General features: G+C 30.8%; 2 protein-coding genes across 2 annotated transcripts; one reads left to right on the top strand and one right to left on the bottom strand.

Moving 5' to 3' along the window:
* The first annotated feature begins 4,485 nt into the window (after positions 1–4,485).
* Positions 4,486–5,518, top strand: LOC137810219 (late embryogenesis abundant protein). Its single transcript, XM_068611378.1, has 3 exons — positions 4,486–4,862; positions 5,032–5,165; positions 5,267–5,518. Exons 1-3 carry the CDS (start codon positions 4,687–4,689, stop codon positions 5,338–5,340), a joined length of 384 nt encoding a protein of 127 aa, XP_068467479.1. The 5' UTR covers positions 4,486–4,686; the 3' UTR covers positions 5,341–5,518.
* A 1,482-nt stretch (positions 5,519–7,000) lies between these two features.
* Positions 7,001–13,411, bottom strand: LOC137810218 (succinate dehydrogenase [ubiquinone] flavoprotein subunit 1, mitochondrial). Its single transcript, XM_068611376.2, has 16 exons — positions 13,184–13,411; positions 12,822–12,989; positions 12,095–12,182; positions 11,705–11,851; positions 11,482–11,622; positions 11,156–11,241; positions 10,975–11,067; positions 10,817–10,880; positions 10,548–10,691; positions 10,053–10,240; positions 9,294–9,468; positions 9,043–9,213; positions 8,848–8,917; positions 8,644–8,764; positions 8,526–8,563; positions 7,001–7,270 (listed from the first exon to the last, which is right to left on the bottom strand). Exons 1-16 carry the CDS (start codon positions 13,280–13,282, stop codon positions 7,168–7,170), a joined length of 1,896 nt encoding a protein of 631 aa, XP_068467477.1. The 5' UTR covers positions 13,283–13,411; the 3' UTR covers positions 7,001–7,167.
* Between the last annotated feature and the right edge of the window lie 896 nt (positions 13,412–14,307).

Raw genomic sequence — 14,307 nt, 5'->3', positions numbered from 1 at the left:
TAAATTTTTAAATCAACATTAATTATTATTTTATTATTTATATTCTTATCATTGGTGTATTTTTAGTTAGTTTATATATATATATATGCACGTAATATGAAATAGAAATTATAAATATTTTATTAAAGTCACCAAAAAAATTTGGTTTTTATTTTTAAATAGCCTTAAAGAAAATTTGAAAGAAATGGAGGGAATACAATTTAATTTAATTTTGAGTGTTTAATAAATATTTTTTTCATAATCAATACGTAATAAATTCAATATTTTAGTTTGAATGTGTGCTATTATTGATGTTAGTTTTATCAGTTAAGTTGAAACAATTTAGAATATTGAGTAATAATATGTATTAAGCCTTTTTATTATTTATATTGACAAAAATATTAATATATATATATATAATGAAAGAAAACTTATTCCTTATCATAATGAAAAATAAACTAATAAATCAAAAGATAAATATAAAAGTCAACTAGATTAATTGTGAAAATTTATATAAAATGTATAAAAGTAATCACGTGAAATTTATTTAAATCCAATAAAAATAAGTTGTATGTGATTATTTTTATAAAAATATTAAATGTTTAATTAAATTAGATTATGCACTTTAAAAAGTTAAGATTTTTTCATTGATATTTTACATGTTCTCGTTAAATTAATTATAATTATTTTATATTAGTTTTAATTTGTGGAAAATTAGGAAAAACAATGATTTTCTTATATTATATTTGAATAATAACTAATAGTTCTAAAAATATAAAAGATTGGGCATTTAAAACAAATAATTATTTTTAAAGACCGTAAAGATTTGAAACAAATTTAAACTAATTTACTTCATAAATTGTGTATTACTGAATTTGTAAAACTAATGTATTTGCAAGCATTATATAAATTTGATATCATGCTCGTGGTAGATGTGTAAAGAACAAGAAAAACCTTAAACATAATAATCTCTATATTGTAAAGGATTTTCCAAAGCCTATTCAATGTGCCCAATGATATAAGTAAATAAACTATTTAAAAACTCTCTAGTTTCCAAAACATGCACACTGATATACTTGAGACGATGGGATTTTCATTGAAAATTTTCCATCTTATTAAGTGTAAATAAATGTCACATTTTATTATATTACTAAATCCTCGTGCATGTTTTATAAAAAAAAAATCTAATATTGTGTTTGGATTGGATTTGAAAAGGGAAATAGATGAGGGTAGAGAGTGAAAAAACAATATTATTAGATTGAACTTAAGTAAGTAAATTTTAATGAAAACTTAGTAGATTGGATTGATCTGAGTGAGAACAAATTATAAAAAATGTTTATATTAAATATTATTAATATGTTTTGTACTTTTAAAAAAAAATATGTTTAAATTCCACTTGAAAAATGAATGATTATGTTATGATTGAAAAACAAATAAAAAAACATGTATTGTAATATTAAAATTAAATATTTATATATATATATATATATATTAAAATGATGATGAAATTTAATTATTCATACATATATGAAGATTTGAAAGTTATATAAAGGGAGTGAAGGTGAAGAACAAAGGTAAGGAAAGCAACAAAAGCTACAGAAGTTATCTTGCAAGCATAAAATATAAGAGTTAGAGTGAACCTCTAATTTAGTAGATAGTATTGTATTTTGGATTGAGTGTTAAATTATTGTAATTTTTCACATTGTGAAATTGTACCGTTGTGAGTTTTCTTTGTACTTTTTTTTAGAATGATATTTATTTTCTTGAAAGTTCTTAATATCAGGGTTAAGAAGATATAACTCATAGATGTGTTAATACTCGTTGTAACCTAAAGAAATGTGAATATTCATTGTAATATGGAGAAGTGAAAATACTCGTTATAACAAAGTGTGTTAGTTAATGAAGCTCTTAAATGATTGTCTTAAGAGCACTAGATATAATCCGAGTTTGGGTGAATCAGGATAATTTCTTGTTGTTCCTTCTAATAGCTTTGCTTTGTTTTTTATTCTATCTTGAGTTGATTATACGGTATGGCTAGACGGTTCCTAAGTCGTTGGATTAAGGAGACTGGATGTAGCTCAGATTTAGGTGAACCAATATGAAAAAAATGTTATATTTTCTTAGTTAACTAAGACAAATGTAATTTTTTTGGATGTGAAGTTAAGTATTTAAGTAATTTTTTTATATTTATAATTTATTTAGGTAATTGAAGTTGAAATAATATTGTGGAGTGATCGACAAGTTTAATCATATATTAGTTAATTTAAAATACTTACATCCAAGTTTATTTAATTTAATTAAGATGTTAAAATCAATTCATATTTTTATGTCAAAGACTATTAAGTTGAAAGAATGTTATAAATATGCTACCGTCCAATTATTTTTCCCGTTCACCCATTAGTGTAAATGCACACATTGATTGAGGTTTAAATTGATATATGTACTTTAATGTAACAACAATACATACAGAAGCTGAATTATTCGTATCTAGCATAAAAGTGAGTAAGATGAGAGGTGTGTTAGTTACATAAACTATAAGTTTGGTAGTTACATACAAATATTTTTGTTTTCTAAAAAAAAGTGTTTGAGTGAGTTAAGGGGTGAATGTATATGTAAGTAGTCTTTCACATCAATACCTAAATGATGTAGGAATTTGATAATATAAAAATAATCAAAAGAGTAAATTAATAAAATATTAGAAAATGTTTTATATTACTTTGTTTGGAGAAAATTAATGTTGACCTTGAAATATATGAATATTTTAAAAAAAGTAATAATATTTTTCTAAAATCTAATTTCATTAATAAGTTATTTATTTTCATTTTGTTAAAGTCATATTCACCTCCTTCATTAAGTGTCATGCTCAGACATTGTTTTTACTTTTGTTTAGTATGTTCATCCTAGTTAATAAATGAAAAACAATAACATGAATTACGGTTGAACTATTAGAGTTGTCACTCACAAAACATAAGTGTGGAAGTGTTATAAGTCTTTTAATACATTTAAAAGTCCCACATAGTTAGAAATCAAAATAAAAAATTATATATATACACACCTTTTTCTCACAATCCATTTAAACATTTTTAAAGACAAAATAAAATTCAAATTATAAATGGATCATTAGGTATTATTCTATATAAAGAGAAATATATTTTATTCCATAGGTTTCCGACAACCCGTGTAGGGTGTAGGGTCTTTAACCCTCAGTGGCCCTTTGTGCCATATTCGTTCCTATGCAACATTTTCAAGGTTTTCAAAGGTCCTAATTTCCTTAAATCTTGGAGATTTTGGAGATTTTAGTCCTTTCCTTTTTTTGCAGTACTATATTTCTTCATTCAAATAGAAGTAAAGTTTATAACTTTTTAATAAAATATATAAGAAAAAAATAAGAACATACTTGATTTTATTAAAATAAACGTATATGCGCATTAATTAGTTTTCAAAGCATCATTTAAACAAGATAATTTATTTAAAATACGAATTTGAATGTTAAATTATTACTAAAATGCAAATATTAAATCTAATTTAATTTTATAAAATTGGATTATATTAAGATTTAATCTAGGTATATACTATCAAATATCTTTAACTTATCATAAAAATATATATTATAAATGATCTAATAATATATAAATTAATAAATTTAATAATTTTTTAAAAATAAATAACTATACACTAAAAAAAATCAATGTATATTATAGATGATTTAATAACATATAAAAATAGTTTTTAAATTAATTTATATAACTGTTAAAAAGTTTATAAATTGATATCTAATTAGAAATCAATTATTTAGTTTCTAGGTTTGGTAGAAAAACATTCATTGCTAATTAGATACCAATTTAGAAACTATTTAACAACAATAGAAGCTAATTTAGAAACCAATTTTTTTTTAGTTTCTAAAATAGTATATAATTTAGTTACTATTGCAACTAATTATTGTCTCTAAAAATTAATTTTTATTTCATGATTTTCTTGATAGTATTATATTAAAATTTAAATTAAATTTAATCTTATAAAAATAAATTATAAAAAATAAAATTTACATCCACTTATATATTATAAAATATTTAAAAATATTAAACAATTTTTTTTTCAATAAGTAAATCCGAGGTATTAAAATTTATTTATCTAGGTATTGGTATTAAAATTTATCTATCTAGGTATATTGGTGGAAGTTTCCATTTTTCTTTTCTTTTTAACATTTTACCCAACTCTTCTAACTAAATTCTTTAATATCTTGTCTGAGAAGATAAAAGCGAACTCAGAATCAGGTCATCTGCAACATGTCTTGGTCCAGTCAAGGTGAACCATCGATATCTTATTCTATAATTGCAAACAAATACATGAAGGGATGAATTTGAACTCTTTGCAACAAAGAAAGAAAGAGCAATTTAGAATAGAATATTATATATCCTTCACACAGGTGGACGTGGCGTTTTGTTCAGTTGTTACACGACACAGGTCTTCAAATCAAAGCTGAACTGAAATATTCTTTGCATGCAAAAGGATAAACGTGACACGTGAGGGTTTGTGTGAAAGACAAGCGTCCAACACACACCACATGTCATGTCATGAAAGTGCTTCATGTTTTAGTTTCTCTGAACCAGAACAAGTGCACCGGAGGATTAATAGGATTTGCATTGTTCGAAATCATAGGACTACCACACTGTCTCTCTTCCACAACCCATCAAAATAGAAAAAGCTATGCTTCACTCGATCAAAACGGTTTTAACCTATCAACACGTTTCACTCTCACGCTCTCTCTCTTCCAAGCTTTGTCGGGAAGCTTCAGCAGTTAGATTCTGCACCAAACCTGATAGTAACAGTGGTGCTCATAAGATGGACAAGAGTCATAAACCTAGCGAGGAAACTAAACATGGGTGAGTTCAAACAGCATGTCTCAATTTCATTCATAACCATGTTTGATTCTATAACACATTTATAGTAATCTGATAAAGGGTCACATTTTATAATAACTAATGATCTTTAAAGTAACCATGTGAAAGATAATCATTGGATTAATTCTTGATTCTGATGAATGTTGTGAAGAGATGCGATGTCTCATTCGTTTGGGGAAGGGTACGCTACGAGGTCTGATGAAGAAGGGTTCGGTGGAATTTATGGTGGAAAGCAATCCATGCCTAATACTGAGAAGGATAAGATCATACATGAAAATCACCCAGGTTTAATTTCCTTATCACACACAACGTGTATATAAAATTGCTTATTGTGTTTGTTATTCTTAATTATTGGCTTCTTTTGTTTGGTATGTACGTGCATGAAGCTTATGACAAGACGCAGGGAAGTGAGGTGAAGGAGAAGGAAAAAGCGAGGCATCAGTCCAGTGCCAACGCTTAATTAGGTTATCCCTGAGGAGAGGTGTTTATCCTTGTAACATGTTTTTGTTTATCTGCAATCCTTGTAACATGTTATGATAACGTTGTTGTTGATTTTTATTTTTTTCTGCTCTTTTTGGATTTTAACTTGGAAAAAAAATAGACTATTGTATTATGTACTGCATTACACATTGTTGTTATCTTTGTGGTGCACGCATGGGAGCATTGATATATCTCAAGAATTAAAGAAATAGCATCGAATTTAATTAAATCTGAAATTCAGTGTGATTATAAATTTAAATTTTGATCAATTCAAGGATTATCTTGAGATTAATATACTATAAGATGACGTTTGAGTGAAGTTATATGTGTGTGTTAGTTAAAGAGAGAGACTTTTAAAAAAATTCTCATATAGATTGTCTTAAAATTATTTAATATCTCAATTAAAATGGGTGTAATATATATTTTAAAATATATGAAAGCTGTTTAATTATTTTAATAAAAAGTTATTTAATTATTTTTAATAAATTTGATATGGATAATTAATGATATTATGAAGTTAAAATTTACAGTTGTTATATGATTTTACAGTTGTTAAAATTCATAACATAATGTATTTGATATCTTATATATATATATATAATTGTCTTAAATTTGTGTTCTTTTATAATAAGATTGGATTAGTTTTAATATTTAAAAAATATAATTTTAGTTTTAATATTTTAAAATTATGTTTTCTTCGTTCCATTAATTGAGTGAATTAGAGGGGGCAAGTGAAAGATTGAGAGTGACTGTTTTTATTTGGAAAGGAAGAAGAAAATTGATGAAAAATTTAAAATTACTCAATAAAATGAGAGAAAAAAAATTAATAATTTATTGGATTTAATAATGGAGGTAATATACGTAAGGTGTATAATATATGTAGAGAGAGATGTATGAGACTATATCAAATTTGCCCCCAGTAATCTATAGTCACAAGTCTACTCTTTTTCATTTGGTCGTTCTTTCTGGAACGGAGTTTGATCATATTTTATCTAAATGTCATAAGAACAGAGACATCCAGCGTTACCAACGCTCCTTATCTCCATCTCACTGCATATTTAAATGTTAGATTGAAGAGTTTAAAAGTACTCTTGCTTCTTCTTTTTTTCCGTTTACATTGAAAATTACAAATATTTGACTTGAACTTTACACGATTTCTTCAATTTCTGTGTACTACATTAATGAACCCAGAGAAGACTGTTCTTCCTGCACCTTTTTCAAAACTACTGTATAAGGTGGCACAAAGAAAAGATAAAAAGATATTTTTTACATTTTGTATGGGTGTGAAGGAAGAAAGTCTAAATGTGATTATACGCCTCAGAATTTTTGGTTCACGGATATGGCTCCAAATTGATTCAAACAACTTGAGGAGAAGCAACTTTTTTGGGCTCAGAACAGTTGTGCATAACAGCTGTAACAAATAGGAGACTGCCAACATGTTCGAATGAACTTAAAAGTCCTTTTCTATCCAGCGGTGTTTTGGATAAACAAGCTTTGAATAAACACGAAACTTGGAAAAGTATGCATAAACACCAAAATTAGAAAATTATGAATAAACACGAAACTTAGAAAATTATAAACGTGGAGACGCGAATTTGGTATATAGTAAATTCGCAAAAACTTGTAAAAAATACAAGCAGTTAAATAGAATTGTATTGCTATTATTCTTTGCTGCAAATACAGTGTTATTTGAGAATGCCAGGAATATGAATCAACATTGATGATGAATGCAACAATTATCATCAAAAATAACATTTATTGCATTTTTTTTCTGTCATTTAATATTGAGACGACAGATAGCAAGGTATTAATAGACACGAGCCTTGGGAGGGAATGATTCAACCTCATCATCCAATGTATTCAAATGCACTGGCCTGTAGTCCAACCGGACCTTCTCGTTCTCCCAGTATCTGCAAATAAATGCACATTTAGCTAACATGAAATTTAATGACACAAGTGTTTACTCCTCAATTGAATAATTATAAATAGTACAACTTAATCAAAAGCAGCACCACGTTAGCCGACTCCACCCATTTAATCTTTTAGAATAGCTGGTTAATTGATATTGAATCGATTAATCAACCCTTGATGGTCATGGTGAAAATATTGATCCTTTTGATCTGTATTTCAACCTGACATAGCTCTTACTTGAAAGGACATGATAGGGTGTTGATCATCTCAGACCTCCATTCTTAACTTAAAATAGTTGGTTTCTTGACAAATATCATGCTTATGGTCAGAATTAGGATTCAGTAATATAACCAAAATATCTCCCTCACACCAAATGATTGCCCTAAGATTTCCACCTTCTCTAATCCGTTGCAAAATACCAAATTCTTACTTCTCTAAATTAACTGTAATTGAGTAAAACATCACTATCAGAGACAATAGCAGTTAATTTGCCAACCAAAAATGGAGCATGATCAATTCGGGTTTCATCTCACCACTTGAAAATTTAAGGGTGATTACTAAGACCGCACTGATAAAAACTACAATGTTACTGAAGAACTTCAAGCAAGGAGCCAAGGGTGAATTCGAGGGAATACAAACACGAGATAATGACAATATCATCCCAGTCACAAGTTTGTTAACTTAATGAGTGACTTGGATGGTCCAACGATGTACGAGAGTTGAGAGCACTCCAGTTCTTACGAAACAAAAGGTTCAAAGACAGAAAGAACATGCTCGGTTGAGGACCACTTTAATAGATCTACCCCATTACCATTTTTAGCTGCACGATTGCAGTTGCAACTTGCACCAAGCTTCTAAGGGAGTTCTTACAGTTTTAAGAATAGTTATTACATAAAAATGACGGAATGATGATTCAATTTCACCAACAAAATATAGCACAACCCATTTGATCCACTTGATCAGTCTCAAATTTGTGTTTTTAGGCATTTAGCACCTACTCTGGTTAAATCACACCAATGAAAAACAAAATAGAAATGGAAGAGTGGTCATTTCATTCCTATCTCTACAAACGAAGCATAGGAACAAATATTACACTTCCATTTCATACCCACTCCCATTCCTTTCCATCAATTCAAATTACCTAAAAGGATCAAGATTCCCGATGGAAATAAACAAAATCAACTCCAACTTTACTACTCAAGTTTCTGCTTTTGTAAATAGAAAACCAAATAAACTGTATGAAACATGACTTACCCCACAGTGTGTTTCATCCATTTCTCATCATCTCTAACCTGCAGAATCCAACATTATATAGTTAAGTGCACTATTCATGTTGATGGTATGAAATTTGCATGAGTGATAGAAAACTGACCTTGAAGTCTTCACGGGCATGAGCTCCTCTACTCTCTTTCCTAGCTTCAGCAGAGTACATTGTGATGCAAGCATTTATCAAAAGATTTTCCAACTCAATAGTCTCAATCAAGTCGGAGTTCCTGTGAATATATAGCCAATAAACTTAGAAAATGAACATCCATGAAATATTAGGACTATTCATCATTTGCTAAAATGGAATTACCATATTAGACTGCGGTCCTTGACCTTAACATCTTGGAAGCTCTCCCACGTTTTATCAATTAATTGACAACCTGCAACGCAGCAGATAAGTTCAGAATAAGGAGATAGTTGAGGAATTAGCAAGAATTAAACACACCTTGTTAGGGGGGAAAGGATTTGACAGGAGGATAAATATGCATAACAAGAAGTGGATTACCTTCTTCTAATGTTTCTTGTGTACGGAACACAGCCGCATTGCTTTGCATCACTCTTTGCATATTCAACCGAATTTTTGAAGTTGGCAATGAACCATTTGAATTTCTCAATTTGTCCAGCCATGCAATTGTTTTCTGACCAGCATCTTTCTCTAAAGGCTTTTGTTTCTCTCCTGCAAAATGGATGACAGACACTTTTATAATACTAATTTCAGTGCACACGGTCTATTTCCAAATAGGAAAATAATCTTGCCTGGTCTATGGATTTCTGCAACTCTATTTGCACAAGCTCTACCAAAAACAACAATATCCAGAAGTGAATTTGCACCAAGCCTATTGGCACCATGGACTGATGCACAGGCTGTTTCCCCGGCAGCCATCAATCCAGGAATCACTGCATCTGGATTGTCACCTTTAATGGTAACCACCTGAATCACAAATAGCATTAATTAGATACAGCTCAAAATGAAATGACAATGTTAATATTTTTGTTGTCAAAAACGAAAAGCAAACAAATATTACTTGTGATGCACAAGCTTCTATTAAACTATTGTGTAAGAGAAGAGCTGAATGAAGGACAAAAGAATGTGGATTGGAGAAAAGTAAGCATAGAGCACTAATTTATCAAACAATCAATAGAAGTAAACAATGTTAGAAAGAGGTGCAGTTCATGTTTTGAATGTTAAAAGGATTCAATCTTCACACGTTAAATGCATTTTCACTGGAATTAGGTCTTACGGCGTAGCACCCATTTACTCTATGCCCGGGAAATAGTCCCCTGAGACTACTTAGAGTCTAAGAGATTAGGGAGATGGGGCGGGATTGCTCAAGTGAAATCGACTGATTGTACAGTGCTTCGGTTATGGCAGAACATCTCTCTTCCCCTCCCTTTAAATTCAACAATTATAGCATGATCAATTATCCCAGATTTTTCTTCTCTATTTCATAACTTTGTATATTTTCTTAATCTTTCAATTGGAAGTCTCATTTCAAACGGCATGCATGACTATACCTCTCCATAATGGTTTGTGGGAATACCGCCCATGTTATAATGTACAGTTGGCAAAACAGGAATGGGTTCCTTTGTAACATCCACACCAGCAAAAATAGCAGCAGTTTCAGAGATTCCAGGAAGTCTCTCCTTGAGCACATCTGGGGGTAAGTGATTCAAGTGAAGATAGATGTGATCTTTCAGGGGTCCTAAAAATAATTTCCAAAAGTTAATACAAGCGTACTTAAAAAAAAAAACATCAAATTGTCCAAATATAAATGAATATTTTCCAATTTCCAACATAATGAATAGAGAGGACACGATTTTCATCCAACTCAGATGATTCATTCATTTGTAGGAATTAAAAATAAAATATAAGTCAGAATTTGACCTAAAAGTTATACATCTTTAACACTCATTTTCCTGAAGCCTACAAAGTAATAGCAATCAAACTTCATGTATGTTAATATAAACTTTTTTATGAAGACATGGATATTTCAGTATAAGCCAACGTACCTACACCACGACCTTCCCGAATCTCCATAGTCATTGATCTTGAAACTACATCTCTTGATGCAAGATCCTTTGCAGTAGGGGCATATCGTTCCATAAATCGCTCACCCTCACTGTTCCTGAGAATTCCACCTTCACCACGAGAGCCTAAAAGATCCAAAAATTAAAATCAGAAAATGAAAAAAACACAGCATTCCAATTTCATTGGACAAGGTGCTTGTAAAGTGAAAACAAAGGCATGACATGTAGCAAATAAAACTTTAACTGCAGACCTTCTGTTATAAGGCAACCAGCTCCGTATATACCCGTTGGGTGAAATTGTACAAACTCCAAATCCTGCAGAATTTATGAAATGCGTGCGAATGAGAAAAGATTAATCCCAAAAAGACATCAAATTAATACGGAAAAGCAACCAAAAAGAAAAACACACCTCAAGAGGGATACCAGCACGTGCAACCATGGCATTGCCATCTCCGGTACATGTGTGTGCTGAGGTTGCAGAAAAGTATGCTCTACCATAACCCTGAAGCATGATAAAAGATCTCACCTATCCTTCATAAGTGAAATAAAATAAAAAATATATACTGTCCAACATAAGAAGGCTATGTTACCCCTGTAGCCAAAATTGTTGAAGCAGATTGGAAACGATGCAGTGTTCCATCCTCCATATTCATGGCAATTACTCCCTGGCAAGTGCCTACATATCCAACATAGAAATTAGTTAACTTTATCATCAATCAAAACATACAAATTCTCCCCCACCATACTAGTTTGATAAAACAATTAGAATTAAAATAGATAACAAATTACGGTCAGTAAACAAGTAATGTGAAGTACATGGGAAATTTGCTCATCAAGGCCCATGAATGCTAAGCCCTTGTTAGAATAATTGGTTGCAGATATTAAGTGAAAGAAAGTTGATTTTACAAAAACTTACCATCATTATTCATTAAAAGATCCAATGCAAAATATTCCACAAAAAACTGGGTATTATGTCTCATAGCTTGACCATAGAGAGTGTGCAATAAAGCATGCCCAGTTCGATCAGCAGCACATGCACATCGGTAAGCTTGACCACCTGTATCATAGAAACAGAAGGATACCAATATCAAATCTCTTCTAAAAAAGGGCTGAAAATCTACACAAAATTCTGGAAATACCTTTTCCATAGTTCAAGCTTTGACCACCAAATGCACGCTGGTATATTTTTCCATCCTCTGTTCGGGAAAATGGTAAACCATAGTTCTCAAGCTCGATGACTGCTTTTGGTGCTTCCCTACACATATACTGGATGGCATCCTGATCACCTGTAGGCCATAGAGCTTGCATTAATTAAGAAACAAGAGGGAAATCATACTATTAGATAGAAAATTGACGATTTTGTTTTCACATTTAGGGAAACAGACACAGGTATCATCTTATTCATTAGAGTTAGACTGATTTTAAGGCAAATGAATTTCTACAAGCAAGGATATTTTTATGGCAACGAACTCATAATTTTTTTTGGCACACAGGAGATGTAAAATTTCAAAGATCGAGATAGTTTATACCTAGCCAATCACTTCCCTTGACAGTGTCATACATGTGCCACCTCCAGTCATCTTCAGTCATGTTTCCCAAAGCAGCATTTATACCACCCTATATTTATTCTCACGAATTAGTGTTGCCAGCATATTCAGGGGAGGGGGAGAGTTGATATGATAGTTTCAACAAAATATACTTTGGTGCATCACCCAATACTTGTTATGTCATGATTTGTAACTAACTGTACAAGCACACAAGAACAAGGTGCCAGGGGGACAATCTGAAAATGATTCTCTAAAAGCACACAAATTGCAAAGGAATGGTTAAATCATCATCCATCATTGATACGCACTAAACAATATATTATATTGCCAAGTTTAAATTGTAATGAATAGAAAATGAAATTAAGCAAATGAAGAATGAATTATGGAGAAGGGAAGCGGTAACAGTATCAAAGTGACCCAATACTGTAGTTAGGGGACACTTACAAGTTACATCACGAGACATACATAAAATTGATATCACAACCAAAGGAAGCTAGAGTCACTTTCAAGTAGTTTAATTCATCAGCCAATAGATTCATTTTTTTTTCATAAATAAACTTCAATGGGAGAACCTTTACACATGGATACTAGTTACACTACAGTATAACAGTCAAACGACCCAATAGCGAAAACACAAAGCAGAACAAATAGCCACAATACCAATATAACTAATAAACAAGCGAAAAAGGTGTTAGCAAAGCCCTCATACCTGAGCTGCAACCGTGTGTGAACGAGTGGGGAAGAGCTTGGTGATACAAGCAGTCTTGAACCCATGTTCTGAAAGTCCAATAGCAGCTCTCAATCCCGCGCCACCAGCACCTACGACAACAGCATCATAAGTATGATCCACCACAGTGTACGAGTTGTTAACCCCACTCTGCACAGCACACAAAAAGGATTCAGCTTCCGTGAAACACCATCCGCATGCAAAAGATCCAATTTAAGAGATACAGAAGGCCAAAATGAAAGGAAATACATTAAAGTAAAAGAACAGGCGAAGTAATTGAGTGTGCGCGGGTTAAAAGAATAAACGGAAATGGTAAGATCGGTAAGAAAGAGAGAGTCTCATACGGAGAAGAATCTAGAAGGGTAAGATCCGTGAGGATGATTGGAGGTGGATCTGGTGGTGGAAGCAGCTCCACGAAGTCCCCGTGCGATGCACCGCCACATTTCCGCCGCGAACTCTGCTTCTTTCGGCTGAGTTGGTGTTGTCTCCGATTGAATACTGGAGATTCCGACTCTGTTTTCGTGCGTGTGCCTCCCACCCTTTCTCTTCTTTTCTCTGTTTTCGCTTCTCACGCCGTCACAAAGGGAAAGTGAACAACGTTTCAATAGCGAACACGTGGGGCATACACTATATTGGAGATATTTAATTAGCTTTTATTAAGTGGTAATTACACATTATACTACAATTTTACTACCAACGCTGCATCTTGTATTATAAATAGGTTGGGAGATTTCATTAAACTTTTTTTCTTTAGGTATTTTTATTTTTAATTATTTGAAATGATCAATAATTAAAAAATATATCATAATAAATTTGTTCATCGTAACATAAAATTTAATTAATATATTTAAAAATACTAATTTATCATTATTTTAAGTTATAAAAAACAAATATTTATTATGTGTATTGCATAGGTAAAATGGTAGTTTGTGGAAATGCCGTTTTTGCGGATAATTATATAACAATTAAATTTTATGATAAATGCTAACGTTTTCCAGTCAAAAGTAATTAACATGAATATTAAAAAAATTATCTAATCTGTACAAAAAACATTTAATAATTTAAATTATTTTATAAGATGGATTGAATGTTTTTCATCTGTTAATTTTAAACCTAGTTCACAAATGCACGAGTTCTTAATCGGATGTTTATTTGAATTTTGTGTAACTTCAAATATCAAACACATATTAAATAATCTACACAGAAGTTCGCTTGTTAAAAAAATTATTTAACCTAATTTTATAAGTCTTACAATTAACATCACATTATTATCCTTATTTATATTTATATTTAGTTTACCTTCTAATTATTTTCTCTAAACTTTTTTTTTCTTCTCCCACCTTTTTTATACCTTTCATTGCACCCCTACTTGCTTCCCTTCCAAATTTTATAATATCGGTTCGTGAGTGAGAAAAACAGTTGGAAGTACATTGATCATTGTGCACTGTTGAAGAGCTAAGTATTTATT

This window comes from Phaseolus vulgaris, chromosome 2 (assembly GCF_051622355.1).
Source record: "Phaseolus vulgaris cultivar YP4 chromosome 2, ASM5162235v1, whole genome shotgun sequence".
Taxonomy (NCBI): domain Eukaryota; kingdom Viridiplantae; phylum Streptophyta; class Magnoliopsida; order Fabales; family Fabaceae; genus Phaseolus; species Phaseolus vulgaris.
Note: the sequence above shows the minus strand (reverse complement) of the source record. Positions and strands in the feature narration are given on the sequence as shown.